This window comes from Poecilia reticulata, chromosome 16 (genome assembly GCF_904066995.2).
Source record: "Poecilia reticulata chromosome 16, P_reticulata-male-v2, whole genome shotgun sequence".
NCBI lineage: Eukaryota > Metazoa > Chordata > Actinopteri > Cyprinodontiformes > Poeciliidae > Poecilia > Poecilia reticulata.
Genome location: NC_088845.1, coordinates 7,383,361 through 7,400,383, shown reverse-complemented (window position 1 = coordinate 7,400,383; position 17,023 = coordinate 7,383,361). Strand labels below are relative to the sequence as shown.

The window sequence follows — 17,023 nt, the reverse complement described above, 5'->3', positions numbered from 1 at the left end:
GGAGTTTAAAGTTTGATAACAAAACTTGTGGGCTTGTTATAGTAAAAACAAAAAGTATTAAAAGATTTAGAACCACAATGGCGCTGTAAATATCCATCCATCCATCCATCCATCCATCCATCCATCCATCCATCCATCCATCCATCCATCCATCCATCCATCCATCCATCCATCCATCCATCCATCCATCCATCCATCCATCCATTTTCTTTACACCCTTTGTTTACATACAAACTCTCAGGTGTGTTGATGTTTTCTTAAATAACTTGAATTTCTCCGTTAAAAGTTATCTAAATAAGTCCAAATATGTTACACAAAGGCTGACTTTTCTAAAAAAAAGTTTCCATATGATTGCAGTTGTAGAGTTTCCCACAGTACCTGAATGCAGCAGCAGTGACCGTCCGCGTCATGTTGACTAAAAGCATTATGGGTAGAGCATGGGGTGAATTGCGTAAGGTTACCATCGGCTGGAGAATCGGCTGGATGCGGGGAATGACCCGATTCTTGGTCCAGTCTCTGCCCTGATGCAGCGGCTCGCCGGCCTGGCTGCACGCCGGGACCTCCGCAGCCTCGCAGCCGGGGCTCAGGCCTGGAGCAGCGGCTCCATTTGCAGCAGGGACCCGGCGTTCCGGTGCCAACAGCGGGGGAAATTGTGTTCGGGTCCTGGGAATCCTTTAAGCGCGGAACCCGGGCAGAGATGTTCCAGGCGGAGGTTCGTGTTTGCCGGGGAGAAATGCAGACTGTTCAGCTCCCGGGCAGGAGCCGAGGAGCCGCCGGGGAGCCCCGGATCCCAGCCCCACGTCTCTGTGGTGGGCATCCCGGACCCGCTCACCTGGGTCCGGTGTAGGGTCATAACGCTCCTGATTGAGCTTTACTTTGAGGTGGACATCAACTCTGCAGAGTTTCACAGAGGAGTGAAGCAGGTAAACTACAGGGAATAGTAAAAACAAAAACATAAGTTTAACTGCAACAAACTCCATAAAAGTCATACAAAGGTCGATGTAAAGTTGCATAAAGGTGTTTATGTGAAAAACAATAACACAGAAAAAGTTCAACTATTTACATAGCAATGATAATTTATTTCTAAATATTCACCTGCTGATATGGCAGTAAGTACCAACAACAAAAGATCAGGCATAAGATTTTTTTTCCAGATCAGTTTCTTTCAATAAAAACTTATGAAACTTTAACAAAAACTGCAGGCGTGTTCTGTGTCTGATATGTTTTGGTGAAAACATGTTTGTTTTTCATTCATTGGGTAGAGAATCAAGAAATTTTTTTCAAGTAAAAGTGAAAAGTACATCACAGTAAAAATACTCCTAAAAGTTTTTTTTTTTTTCCAAAAAGGTTACTCAAGTAAATGTAATTGAGTAAATGTAACTAGTTACTATCTAACTCTGACCGTGATATTTTTATCTAGACGATAAATTGTCCCAGTAATTATTGCGATAAACAATAATATTGTTGTTTAAATACAATTTTTAAGTAATGTATTAATAATGGCATAACATTAAAAGTTCACCTTCTCATTTTTAAGCAGTTTAGAGGCACAGTAGCGAAAACTTAAACTGCCACTGCATAAGTAACTGAAAAGATTGTTGCTAGGTAACCAAAGAGTGAGAGAGTGAGTGAGTTGCTAGGTAACCAAAGAGTGAGTGAATCAGTTGAAGCCTTTCCTCTGCCTAAATCCCCCAGAATGCTGTGTGTTTCTTTTTCAGAGGACAGTGAAATTGTTGAATATTCTGTCAGGCATGTTACTGATATTATGTGTCGATTGCGATAAATCAATATTGTTATTGATTTATTGTCCAGCCAATAGTTGTTGTTTTTTTTTCATTTGTGGAAGATTCTGTAATTATACAATGACAAATAGCCAAAACAAAGTTAAAATCTGTTAAAATCTTTGGTTTTATTTGCCGCAAATCTATGTATAACACAATTAAAATAAAATTAGAAGCATTAAAAACTAAATTAAAAAAATGAGCAATAAAATCATGATGTAAAATTCTGATAAAAACAAAGTTTTGAAAAGTATTTTCTCTTTTTCCATCCCAGGCTTTGGTCCACGTTTCCAGCAAAATGTCCAGAGGGAGATACCATGAGCTGAAAGGGGCCGTGACCGATGAGGTAGCACATTAATGAGACCCCAAATTTACCCACAAAACATTTCCTGATTAGTTTCAGGTGTAATGCTGAGTCAAATCAACAATTTACAGAAGCATTTTAAAAACAAACAACAACTAGAAATCTAATTATTTTGTTTCTGAAGATGAGGGAATATGTGGAGGAGAAGTGCAAGCCTCTCACTAAGGCGCAGAGGAGGCAGCTCGCCGTCAAAATGGAGGACATCATATTTGTCCTACCGGAGGACATCTCCGTTGTCTTCGACGAACACGGTGAGTTCTCCTGATGGGAAACACTGAATTTCAGAGATTCACTTTAATTTTAAGGTGTTCATCCTGAAAAGGTTTTGGTTTTTGAAAATGTAATTTTTTTCCCCACCAATTCACTCCTGGGGTCTCTATGCTTCAGAGTGATGTCATCATTACGTCGAAGGCCGCCATCTTGTTTTAAAACTTCTATGTATTTGGACTATGGATTCAGGTCAACTCTACAATAAAATATGTAGTGCCAGACTACAATATTTTTTATTTTTTTAATTATGAGAATAAAGTTCTAATATTACAAAAATACACTTGAATGACATTATGATTAAAATAAAACATATATACAAACATTTAGATACAATAACATGAGCTCATAATACTTTATCTTTGCTTCTTTAACGCCGTAAACAATCATTTGAATACTGCTGACAGTCGTCGTTTCTAGCCAGCTATTGTTAGAACTAATTACTGCCAGCTTTTATAAGGTCAGACTTTCTGCCCTATGGCATCCTATAAGGTCCAAAAATAAAACAAAAAAACAATCCTCACAGTGCACATCTAAACAAACAAAAAATACTTTTAAATAATTTACGGTTTGTTACAACAAAAATAAAGTGATAATATTAGGAGAATAAAGTTTTATGAGCAAAAATAAAAAATTCAATTGAGGAATGTTGACGTTATATTTATATGTTTTACTTAATAGAAATACTTAATCTTTTAACACATCAGCATCAAGTTATTATCAGTAGCAGAAATACTCAAACAACCGACTATTTTGAAGAAAGAACAAGACAATCTGAGATCCTGATAACTGTCAAAGGGTTTTTCAAATTAAAACAATTTTTCTCACTTAATTTTAAGATGTTTCTGGTAAAGTTTCATCTTTACTCTGCTAATATTATGACTATATTTTCATAATTAACCAAAAAGTCTCGTAGCCTGACCCTAATACTCTATTGTATTCAGAAGGGCTGATAGAACTAAAATCCACTTTTTGAAAATATTTTCTGTCATTTGTAGTTTCTTTTTTATGGAAAATAAAGATTAAGCAAAACTGGTAGGAAAAACTCAGAGGATATTTTAAAACTAAATCACACAGCTCTACTGAACAGTTACGCTTCAAAGCTTTAAATAATTTCTGCTGCTAGCCGAGGTGCAGCGTCTCGTCTCCATAAATCCTCCCTGCTGTCCCTGCAGGTAGAAAGTTCTGCTTCGTCGTCATGAGGTTTTGGTTCCTGTCGTCACACGAGGGTCCAGATGACCCAGAGGCCACCAAAATCTTCAAGGTGACCTCTGGAGAAGACGGGAGCCCTCAGGAGAAACTGGCAACCGCAGTTTATGAGTGAGTTCACAACTTGATCTGTGAAAAATGTGGAGCAGCGCTTAGGGAAGATTAGACCTATATCTCAGATATAGGGCTGAAACGATTAATATGATTAATCGTGATTAATTGATTATTCAAATCATCATCAACTGTTTTAGTAATCGATTTGTTTGAGTTTATAGACTTAAAAAAGGCACAGATTGCATTTTTAGAGCAGTGATTAGGCCGAAACTGAACAAAACCAAACAAACATTTTTCATTTAAGATGCAAATATATTTTATTATTAACTCAAGTCGTAGTTTAACTTCACTTGGTTCAGATACCGTAAAAAAACAACAACTTCCCGTTACTGATGTTAAATCAAGTAGGAAGGGCTGAACTTTTCAAATGTTGATGTTAGAAGTTATTTTAATGAATTATATTATTTGTTTATTTGCATCTTTTAATGTATTTTTAATATTTTATTTTTAAAAAGTGGTTAAATGAAAGCTCTGCAGAATGTGCCAAATGTTTTATCCGATTAATGTGTTCATCGTCAGAATAATTGATAGAATAATCAATTACTAAAATAACCATTAGTTGCAGGAGATCAATTCTGCATTTATTTCTTCTGGCAGATAGAGTTTTTCTGCGATTAGTGCAAAAACCTAGTGTACATTTTTATTCAGAGAAAGATGCTGGCTTTTTGATGAAGGAAAACATGGAAAATGTGAGTTAACTTTTGTCATAATCACAATTTCTTGGTGAAAATATCACAGTTTTGTGTTTTCCTAACATGATGCAGCTTTACTTTCACTCACAAATAAGAAACCAAGATATTTAAACGTGTCTGCTCCTCTACAAACAAAGAAAAAACTAAACAGAAAATATTACAATTTAAAAACACATCCAGTATTTTTCTGAAACATTTGTGTCTTCTGGCAAACATAGTATTTTTTTGAAGAATAAAGAGTTACTTTTATAATTATCACAATAACAAAATTTCCTGGACAATAAATTGTTGGAATAAACGAAAATATTATTCTTTTTCATAATAATGCAAGTTAGCACTCTCAAAGACTAATAAACTTTGGTTGTAAAGAACACTTAACAACACTAGAACTGAAAATAAAACACAGCAACCAACAAAATTACTCTTCAAAAATACGAATCAAAATATAAATTATTGAGCTCATTTTAACTGACCAAACGATTAAATGATTAATTGTTAATTGTTTATTACATTTTATTCAACACATTATGTCATTAAACACACACACACACACGCACGGTCTTTAATATTTTAATATTCATTTATTAACCCACAGTACTTTTTGTTTTCTTCCTTCTCACAAATGTAATGTTTTGTTGTAATATAAATTGTATTTTGATGTGTAAAAAATAAATACTTTCTTTTAGGAAATTGAAATGATCAAACTCATTTTAATTTATGATGAGATTAACTGCTTATTGCAGCAGGCTTAAATTAAGTTAAATTAATGTCAAGTACATACATTATTCTGCAGAAACAGAAAAAACTTTATTAAATCCTCCAAGAGAGTAAAAAAAACAAAAAACCTTCACTTCCTCCATGTCCAGGCTCTTATACAGCCGTTCAAAAAGTGCGGGATTGGATTCAGTTTTTGTGAAACTGCTGCTTAAACAAAACGGAGGAAATCGGTTCTCAGTCAAAGCCTCTTTCTGCTCTTCCCCAGTAATCCAGTTAGTTGTTGGGCCGCAGTGTGTGGCGGTTCTGCCTAATACCGCCGATCTGGTTGGGCAGATTGTTGTTCCTGTGGCTTCAGGTCTGAGAAAGCCTGTTACCTGCCAGCATTATCCTAAAGGCGAGCCGACCGACTGCTAAGCTGGATAAGAAACCTTCTTTCACAATCTTATTACACTGAATCGCAGATATATTCACATTCTCTAAAACTTTTTCAGTTTACTGCTACAACCAGTGAGGGCAGTGTTTCTGTTGTTGAGTTTTATGTGATAAACCAACACAGTAATTGTGAAAATAAATCAGTGTTTTTGCAAATATAAATCTGAAGAGCAGCAGGGCTACAACTAACAGTTATTTTAATAATCAAATATTCTGATGATTAATCAATTAATCAGATTAAAAAATGGGCATATTCTGCAGATTTTTATTTAAACACATAGCCTTTTTATATAATATTATTCAGACAATTTCAATATAAAAATTAATCAACCTTGATTTTGAAGTCTCTTAGATTTATGTTTTCATGTAGATCTATGTTTGTTGTAATGTGTATAGAAATATCTATGAGTAAGAATTGTTGTAATGAATAAGATTATACGAGTGAAAATAAATTAACATAGTAAATAATGTATATATTTATATATAGATGAAGTCAGTGTTTATAGACAGTGGCATATAATAGCCCTATCCTTTAATTTAGACTCAAATATATCACAGTATATATTTATACTGTGTACATTTCTTATTTTTAATTTGTGTAACTCTTAAGTATGTTAATATTTTTCTTTTCTGATATCTAATAATGAGGATCCATCTGAAAATATAGTACAAGTTTATGGAGTTCATAAGTTTTTCTCTTCTTCCTACTCCTTTTCAAACATGTTAATATTATTGTGGTTACAAAAGTTATGTGTCGCTTTTATTTCCTGTTATGTTTGTTACTTTATACTGCTAACATTTTTGAAGTAAATACATTAAAAGGTGCAAATACATTTACTTAACTGGAGCTTTTTTTTTCTTTTACAGAATTTTAATCGGGTGAAGCTGAAGTTTTATTAAGTTCTCAACTGAGACTGACAAACAAACTTAGTGTTTTCTTCAGGAATTTCAATAAACAAATAAATATAAACCAGTTTTTGCACTTTTTTTAAAGGCATGCTTGTCTCCCTCTCCACAGATTCCACGGAGAGCTAAAACCAGGAACTTCTCCTGATTGGATGGTAACAACCGTCTGGCACTGGCACTGGAAAATGGCCGAGTGAATTCACTTTGCAACAACGTCAGGATTAAACTGGAAATCTGACTGCTGAGTTTAAATCGTTTGAATCAAACGCACCTGAAGCAGATTTCAGTCCTGGGAGAAAAGACTCGGCAGCATGGTGGAAAAACATGCAAGGTTTTGCATATCGGTACATAAAAACATCTTGAAATTGTTTTGAAATTTGGCTAAATACAACCTCAGATGAACAATTTTAGATATATCGCATCATTCTTACCAAAAGCTGAAAATATTGGAAAAACATCATCGATGACAGATACTAGAATAGAAAATCCATTATTGTTAAAAAAAACAGTTTGAAAATGCAGGTGTAACAGCAAATATATTTGTAAATGGAAGCATTAACATTGAGACTATGATAAGAAATATAAAAACTGAAAATATAGATATTGCAAATAAAAGTGGGAAGGGTTCCAAGAGGTCTCAAATCACTTAATTGTCTTTAGTTTTCAACAAAAAAATTTGAAGTCTTAAAATGAGAGCTATTATGCAAAATGTATAAAAGCTTTGTATCATTTTATAATATAATTGAGTGTTACTCTGACTCTGAAGACAAATCCTTGAATTTTAAGATACGACTATGATGCAAAGTCAAATTTCTTTTAAGTTGTTCTTGATATATACATAAAACTGGAAATAAAATAGTTACTTGACTGTGCTTTAAAATGACACTGTGTGAGTCACTATTTTTGCATTTAGCCAAGTTTATTAAATTAATTAAAAGCAGATTTGGGTGAAGCAAACTTTGCTTCACCCAAAGTTTGGTTTTTGAAGAGAATGCAGAAAGCAAATCCTTTGTATTGTATCCAACATTTGACTTGTTTGTGATAATTTTGTCATAATTAAAGAAAGAAAGTCTCCATTTGTGTCAAGTACTTGTGCTGGGGGTCAAATTTATATCTTTCAAATTGTCCACAAATGGCCCCCGGGCCACACTTTGGACACCCCTGATTTAGCTGGTCTGGAGGTAGAAATGGCTCTCAAAGGAAGCAACCAAGCTGGTGTAATGGGACAGACTGCAAATATTGATCTGAAAATGTAAATTTTGTTCATCTGTTGTTGCTTTTACCTTATTTTAAGAACTGTTCAAGACTGTGTACTTTTACACTCCTATATGCAAAGATAACAAACCCATATCCTACTTGAATTATTCCCTTGATGCCTTCAACACTCCACAACAATGTTGCCACAAACAGCTTTGCCTCCACTGCTTTAAGTTAGTTGTTCTTTTTCATGACTTTATCAACAGAAGCCCATTTGACATTTCATCAGATAATTAAGTATGAAATCCCCAAAACAACCTGTAGAGCCATAAACTGAAAAAAAATCAACTTTCTCTATTTTACTCCATTCTGAATGATTTGGCTCAAACTGTTTTACCAAAGTCTAGAATGTGACTCAGGACAACTGAGTTTTATTATTTTGTATAAATAAAGTGCTTGATATAAATTTCAAATGCCCCTCCTGAGGTTTTTTTTACACTTCCTGCTGTCTCTGATCCCATAATGCTGCTGCAGCCTTAAGGGGGAGTTCAGCGCATGAAAGTCTGTTTACGCATCTTGAAGTTGGCACAGAAATTAATTCTGCTGCTCAAATAAAATATACTGAAGTCATATACAGAACTGGTGTTCTGGTTGGATATTTTCATATGCCGCAAAAACACAAAATCTTACCATTTTTCCATTTTTGATCTAGTTTGTAGTACAAATATTTTGGTACACTAAAAAAGACGAAACTAACTTCAACTTAACTTATTAGCTAGATATACGAGTTTGTTTTAAGTAATAATTCGTTAATATTGATTTTAAAAAGTAGTAGTTCCACTGGCAAGCATAATTTAAAAAACGTTATTTTTATTGTTTTATTTCTGTTTTATTTCTTTTTAAAATCAGTACAGATTGGGATCATTGTCCATTTGAAACACCAAATTTTCTCATAACATCAACTACAGTCACCTATTTGAGATAAAATGGAAGCATTCACTGCTAAAACAAAATCTTACCAAGTATTTTTGGTTTAGTTTCTAGTCCAAACATCTTAGTACACTTCAAAAAAGACAAACCAAGTACTAGTTCCACTGGTAGATTATTTAACTCATAATTAGCATTTTTCCATTAATATTACTTAAAACAAGCCCTATACCTAACTGAAAACTTACTTAGTTTTCTCTTATTTAAACTACTAAGATATTTGCACTAGAAACTATACCAAAAGTACCTATTAAAATAAATGTCCCGTGTCTTTGAAATATGTGTGAGCCCTTTGTTGCGTTCCCATTGTGAACAGTTTGATATATCTGAATTCAAATTAGGAAAATTCACAATGTCCTGCTGCGTTACGACCGGGTACCTTAACTTTCTGTTGTTTTTTTTCAGGTTTTTTATAATTATGGTCAACTAACCATGTGGGAAGAACATTTCAACTTCAAGTATTCAACTAATTATTAGCTAAACTAATCAGATAATCAGATAGATTTAAGTTTAAGCTGCTTCAGTTACATTTGGGTGAAATTTGTGGGGTTTTTAAAAAGGGAGTTTTTCCCCCTCTAAGGAATTTACCATGAATTTTTCTACAAAAAAACGGTGAGATTATGTTTCTGCAGTAAAAGATTAACTTGAGCCTTTTATTTTTTATTTTTTACATCTTTGGGTGCCAACAAATGTGGGGGCTGCTGCATATTGTAACAGTCGTAATTGTGTAGTATCTCTTTAAGACATTCTAGTATCTCAGATGACGTCATGTATGCGTCGCTGTTTTCTTTTTAGAGAACGTCTGAGAAACCTGCTACAGTTGGATACTGTAACAGTCGTTACAAATTGTTACAATACCTGGACTGAGACGGACATATAACTCTCTTATGTTAGTGACGTTATGGGTTGCTTTGAACTCTGCTTATTTCATGTGTGAATGTATAGCAGCCGTTCAACCGGGCTTGTAAGGTTGGTGAAGAGCGTCTTATTAAAGGACAACACTGTGGAATTCTCAGTACCAGTGAAGTTGTGAGTTTCTAACCGTCCAGTCGAGTCCACCGCCTCCTCTCCTTCCTTAAACACAACCTGAAGCGTTACAAATGGCGCCCGAACAATTTCTCTTGGACCTCAGAATGCAGTATCTTCTACCAGCTAATATTTGAAACGTGGAAGAAGTACTTTACAGTATAGTGGACGTCCGAACGAACCGAGCTAGGCCAGGCGCGGACTTCGGAGCTTTTCAACGGCAATGAGCGGAATCTTCAACGCCGTTTTTGGAATATAACACGGTCCCAGGTTTAAACCCTTTACCGTGACGACTTGGAACAACTGCACCGCCTAGACGTGAGATGGATTTTGCTTTATAATTTCTGAATGTGCCTGTGGGCACGGCGAAGCGAAGCGGAAAACCCCTCATCGGCTAAGCGCGCGGCAGACCTTTTTTTTTCTTCTTCTGAACACTCCCTTCGGAAATTTCTTACTGGAGTCAACTCTGTACCGGATCAGGGCTGCGAGCCTTTAAGTCCATCAGAGAAAATACGAACTGAAGCCGTGAGTACTTGGAAAAATAAATAAATAAATAAATAAATAAAAGGAAAAGACAGAACTGAATTCATCCTAGCACAACTTGCATTGCACGGACTCGGGTTCACTTAAGTGTACATGATGGCTACTCGTCCTGACTTGGCTGACCTGTGTGATGATTTGGACTTTAGGTTGCTCCCAAACCAAAATACCGTCAGGCGCAAAACCCCTGACCTAGAACTCAAAGTACAAAGTCTAAAAGAAGAGGTGGACATGCTTCAACAATGTTTACATGATTCATTGGATCTCCAGAAAAATATTTTAGAACGTTGGACTCAAACTAAAACTGTTCCTAAAGTCCCAGCTACTCAGATTACTCAGCCTTTTCCTCAAGCATCATCTACTCCATATGTGCCTAGTCTACATGCCAGGAGAAAAGAGCAATGCGACTCAGCACCCGACCCCACTCAGACAACAAGGGCTTCGTCTCAGACCCATTCGGATTCGCTGGAGTTAATTAATACTACCAGAGTGCTCGCTGCTGCGTTGCACCAAACAAAATTGGAGCCCCCTGTGTTCACTAATGATGGTGGTCTTCACCCAGAGGAATGGCTGCAGTCTGTCAATGCTTACAAGACTTCTTTAGACTTAACAGACACACAGATTCTCAGAGAACTACCACATTTTCTAGCTAAGGCACCAAGGAAGTGGTTTAATGTTCTCAGCTCTCATGTCTGTACGTGGGCTGAATTTTGTGGACTTTTCAGAACTGTGTTCTTACCTGCTGACAACCAGGAAAATATTATGAGGGGTATCCTAGACAGTTTCCAGCACCCCGAAGAACCTCTCCCTACATTTGTGGCCCATATGGTCAGTGAGTTCAAAAGACTGAGGAACCCTCCGCCTGAGCAGGAGCAGATTGACCTTATCTGTAAACATGCAGTAGAGAAGTACAGAGTGGCACTATATGGAACACCTGTCAGGTCAGTAATGGACTTGGTGCTGCGTGCCCATGAGCTCCATTCTGTTCTCGGCACCAGCCTGTCACAACCATCAAGGGTCCAGATGAAAAATAAAAATGATGGTGGTCTCTACTGTTTTAGATGTTCCATGCCTGGTGTTACATCTCGCACATGCCCAAACTGTTCCACTGAGTATCAGGGAACTCGACAGTCTGCAAGACCTGCTAGAGAGCATCCCCAAACTGCACCTGCAGAACCAGAAAGTGCTAACATGATGAGAGAAACACAACCAGTGAGTAGAAAGCAGGAAAACTTCAGAGGGGGGAGAGTTTTTCACAGGGCCAACCCTCCTCCCAGTCAGTAACTCCGCCCTCATTGCCTGTGTCAGTTCCAAGTTCACCACCTATGCTCAATCACGTTGAAGATGGAGCTTCACAATCATCTTGGAATACCCCTTTCAGAGTTAGAGTGAACTTTAAAGGAACAGCTCTGGAGGCCACACTTGACACAGGTGCGTCGCTTTCAGCAGTAAACGCAGACCTGATACCCGAAAAGACCCAAAATATGTCGTTAAAGAATCAGTGGCATTCCCCACCCATAAGACTGGCCAACGGCACAGACTGCAATCCGTTAGGTGTAACCTGGTTGACCATTGGATTTATGGGCAAGTCAGTCTATCAACGATTTGTGATAGTGCAGGACCTCTCATCCCCCTTAGTTCTTGGAATGGACTTTATGACTCGCACTTCACTAACAATTCATGTCCCAACCAGAACAGTAATTGTGGATGACAATTCCCCATTTCTGGATGAACCCTGTGAAAATGACTTTGTGGAGGCTGATCTTGAGTGTGGAACGATGACTCTACAGAACACTCCACAGCTCTCACTTAAGGAAAAAGTTGAAGAAGCTAACTTGAATCCTGAGGAAAAAAATGGACTGTTAAAGTTGATAGATAACTACAGTGATCTGTTTGATGGTCATCTAGGTCGCACTTCTCTGACAGAACATGTCATTGTCACTGGGGATGCAAAGCCAGTTAACTTACCGCCCTACCGCACCTCCCCAGCTAAAAAGCAAATCATTGAAGAGCAAGTACAAAAGATGTTAAAGGATGACATCATTGAACCTGCGTCTGGACCATGGGCGGCTCCTGTGGTCATAGTGACCAAACCACCCCGTGAACCACGGTTTTGTGTTGACTTCCGGGGTTTGAATCAGCTGACTGTGAAAGACTCTTACCCACTACCACGAGTGGATGAGTCATTGGACTTTTTATCAAGAGGAAAGTTCCTGACAACATTAGATCTTGCTCGAGGTTACTGGCAGGTCCCATTGGCGAACAGGCTAAACCTAAGACTGCTTTCATCACGCATTGTGGCCTGTTTCACTTCAAGGTCCTTCCTTTTGGTCTATGTAATGCTCCTGCGACCTTTCAGCGACTTATGAACAATGTTCTAGCTGGCCTGATTTATAAGTCGTGTGCAGTGTATCTGGATGATATTGTTGTCGCATCACCAACTTTTGAGCAGCATCTACTTGACCTAGAGGAGGTCCTTGACAGGCTTAAATCTGCTGGCCTCTCATTGAAACTGAGCAAATGTCAATTCTGCCTTTCGGAACTCACCTTCCTCGGCTACCGTGTCACACCATCTGGCATTCATCCTGACCCTGACAAGGTGAGAGCTGTGACTGAGTTTAAAGTGCCAACCACGACAAAGCAGGTGCGACAGTTTCTTGGCTTAACAGGCTACTACCGCCGCTTTGTACAAGATTATGCAAGTCATGCAGAGCCACTCTTCACTCTCACTAAAAAGGACGTGCCGTTCAACTGGACTGACGAGTGCCAAGCAGCTGTCGACTTTCTAAAACATTCCATAACTTCGGCACCAGTGCTAAAATTCCCAGATTTTACGTGTCCGTTCTTCATCCACACTGATGCATGTGATGCTGGACTTGGAGCAGCATTAATGCAGAGGGATGAGAACGGCAAAGATGTAGCTGTGGCTTTTGCTAGCCGTTCACTGCATAAGTCAGAAAAACCCTATTCAACTCCAGAAAAAGAATGTCTGGCTGTTATCTGGGCATTGGAACATTTCCGTCCTTATGTCGAAGGTTTACATGTGACTATTTACACCGACCACAGCAGCCTCAAGTGGTTGATGTCTCGACCAAATCCCTCTGGTAGGCTTGCCAGGTGGTCTCTTCGCCTTCAGGACTTTGACTTCAGCATCATCCACAAACCGGGAGAACGTAATAAGGTGCCTGATGCCCTTTCACGTAATCCCCTCCCAGATGTGGACACACCCATGGATCTTCTTCCTCCCTATGCCGTGATTGGAAGCATGGATCTTCGTGCTCTACCCTCTGTAATTGTGTCGGACCGTCCTCATGTTCGTCAGTTGCAACTGGAGGACCCAGTCACAGCCAACTTACTCTGCCAACTTGAAAATGACCAACAGAGTGAGGAGGATAACCAAGATCTGCAAAAGTTCATTGTACAAGATGGACTCTTATATTTCATTGATCCGAAAACAAAGTGCGGTCTTCATCCACTCAAGCAGATTAAACTTTTTGCTCCAACTGCACTCCGAAGTTATCTGCTCAAGTATTATCATGACCATCCTACAGCTGGACATCTGGGTGTTGCAAAAACTCTGGCACGCTTGCGTCTCAGGTTCTTCTGGCCAAACATGAACTCTGATGTAAAGAAATATGTGGTGTCATGTCGTTCGTGCCAAGTCACTAAACCGACTCAAAGAAAACCAGCAGGCCTCATGGTCCCAATCCAACCACAGAGACCATGGGAGTACACGGGTGTGGACTACATCGGCCCACTCCCCCGCACACAAATGGGAAATGCATATATCCTTGTTTTTGTGGACTATTTCTCCAAATGGATTGAAGTGAGTGCTGTCAGGGAAGCAACTGCTCGAGTTGCTGCTAATAAGTTCATCAACGACATATTTGCCCGACATGGTTCCCCAAAATACCTTATTTCAGACAGAGGAACACCTTTCATCAGCGACCTGTTTGAACATGTTGTGTCAACACTTGGAACTGAGCACAGAATGACAACTGCCTACCATCCTCAAACTAATGCAACTGAACGTGTAAATCGCACGTTGAAAACAGCCATTCGAGCATATATTGAGGACAAACACACTTCTTGGGACAAATATCTTCCCCAGATTTGTTTCGCGCTGCGTACGGCACCTCATGAAAGTACAAACCTGAGTCCCGCAATGATGCTCTATGGACGAGAGTTAGACACTCCCTTGGACCTAATCACTCAGCCGTCGTGGGAAGGAATGGACGACCTTGAGACTTCTTACCCAGATCACCTGAGAGCCTCGATTCAAGATGCTCATGATCATGCTCGTACAGTTCTCACAGAAAGTCATAGAAGGCGAAAGCATTACTATGATCTAAGACGACGCCCAATCTCTTTTAAAGTCGGAGATCTGGTCAGAGCAAAATCACACCCAAAGTCGGATGCATCATCTAACTTTTCAGCAAAACTGGCGCCTCTCTACATGGGTCCCTACCGTGTCTACAAAAAGATGTCTGACGTGAACTATTGTCTAACCAAGGTGGACACTGGAGAGAAAGCTGGAGTTTTTCATGTTGCAAACCTTCAACCATTCTACACCTGGGCTACAGCTTCATCTAACAAACACTCAAAGCAAACCACTTCTGCAGATTTGGTTTCCATTTCACCAGACAACAGTTTTTCCCCGGCTCTTTTGGACCCAGAGCCTGACTATGATGTCGACGCTGATATCGTCTCTGATGACGTCTGTGATGACGTCCCAGTCAAAACTGATGGGGAATATGCGGATCCTGTTCCAGCCTTTTTGGACCACGACCCTGTCCAAGACACTGACACTGCTTTGGAGACGGCTCTTAACAGTTTGCCCCCTGCGGACAATGGGTGTGCTGCTGGTGTCTCTTATAATTTTAGACCGAGACGTGTTCCGAGGGTCACCACTGACTGGTCAGTCAATAGATGGACCAACCCTTTTCATACCTCCAGGTTTAACCTGAAGTGACCTTGTTTGAACTTTGTTTTGCTAGTTTCAGTAGTGTTCTGTGACTGTCACTTACGTTTTGTTCGGGTCATGTTCAAACGTTTAACACATGTTATGCTAAGGGTTCTAGCATTTTTAAAAGACAAAAAAAAAGGAATTCCACTTTTGTAATCGTCCTGCCTGCCTTATTTTTTGTTTTTACAGTACTCGTCAAAGTAGATATTGCCGTTGTTGAAAACTGTCATGTATGTCGGATTTTCAATATTATGCTGTATATTCCCGGTTTACTTTTAACAACTTATCCATGTATGGAGGTTTGCTAAGTATTGACTGTGCCTTTGCTGTGTTCGGCTGAGGGCAGCCTATTCTGACCTGGGGGGAATATGTAACAGTCGTAATTGTGTAGTATCTCTTTAAGACATTCTAGTATCTCAGATGACGTCATGTATGCGTCGCTGTTTTCTTTTTAGAGAACGTCTGAGAAACCTGCTACAGTTGGATACTGTAACAGTCGTTACAAATTGTTACAATACCTGGACTGAGACGGACATATAACTCTCTTATGTTAGTGACGTTATGGGTTGCTTTGAACTCTGCTTATTTCATGTGTGAATGTATAGCAGCCGTTCAACCGGGCTTGTAAGGTTGGTGAAGAGCGTCTTATTAAAGGACAACACTGTGGAATTCTCAGTACCAGTGAAGTTGTGAGTTTCTAACCGTCCAGTCGAGTCCACCGCCTCCTCTCCTTCCTTAAACACAACCTGAAGCGTTACAATATTTGCATATAAATGTGTGAAAATACATACATTTAGAATTTATATGCATGGTTTACCTGTGGAGCTTGCTAAGTGCTGAAATAAAAACAAGGAAGCTGCATTTAAAAAGAAAAAAAATCTGACCTTTAGAAACATTTGAGGCAAAACAAGCTACTAAACCACATAAAAAAGTGAAAGAAAGTCACTTTGATGCAACTGTTAACAAAACAAGAGAATAAAAAACATATCATTCAAATTTGCTTTTTAAAGCGTTAAAAATAAAAAAGAAACAAAGAAACAAAACGAGAGTTCAGCATCTTCTGTGTTCGTCTCAGCTCCAGTAGGCTGACTTCACGTCAAACACGTTCACTGTATTCTAACAAAAGAGGAAATCAAGTTGATGAACACCAGTCCAGCAGCTTCTGCCCCTACACATTAAATAAATATAATAAATTACGCAATAGCTCCCAATGAGCAGTTAGCAGCAGTTAGCATTTGTAAAATAGCTAATAGGGACAACATTAATAATGTTAAAAACGTATACAAACGACAGTAAAATTACTCATGAAAAACTGCATATGATCAAGTGTGTGTAAAATGTGTGTTAAAATATAATATGTTGTAAAGAAAACAGAGATGATCCTAATACAGTTACAGAAAGAGAGGGCGGAGTTATCAGTTACTGGTTGCTACGGTAACCACCAACTGTCAAGCGCAGTTGGTGTCTCCTGACATTTACTGCTGTAAATGTCAGGAGACACCAACTTCTTGACTAAACAAACTAACTTAGAAGGACAAATAAAACACATTTTTGGCAAACTTCACATCTATAATATTGTTAAAATAAAACCTTGTAACACATATAGTAAAATGTTTCTGCAATTTAAAATACATAAAGCATATTTTAGGGCAACATTTGCACTCTTCTTGATCAGACAGTTGCTGATGTTGATTTTCTGATCAGATTTATGTGCATGTTGAAGAACATTTCTGTTGAATGGTGTTAGGATGTGTGTTCTTTCACAAAACGTTAGCTAAAAAGTGTCAAAATAGGAGGATTTAGCATTTATTGATGACGCTGCGGC

The 17,023-nt window shown here is 38.4% G+C and overlaps 1 protein-coding gene across 1 annotated transcript; it reads left to right on the top strand.

Moving 5' to 3' along the window:
• The first annotated feature begins 404 nt into the window (after positions 1-404).
• On the top strand, positions 405-8,152 carry LOC103477861 (m-AAA protease-interacting protein 1, mitochondrial). Its single transcript, XM_008431196.3, has 5 exons — positions 405-923; positions 2,056-2,127; positions 2,270-2,396; positions 3,588-3,732; positions 6,595-8,152. The coding sequence occupies exons 1-5, from the start codon at positions 525-527 to the stop codon at positions 6,677-6,679; spliced, it is 828 nt and encodes a 275-aa protein (XP_008429418.1). The 5' UTR covers positions 405-524; the 3' UTR covers positions 6,680-8,152.
• Positions 8,153-17,023: the final 8,871 nt, after the last annotated feature.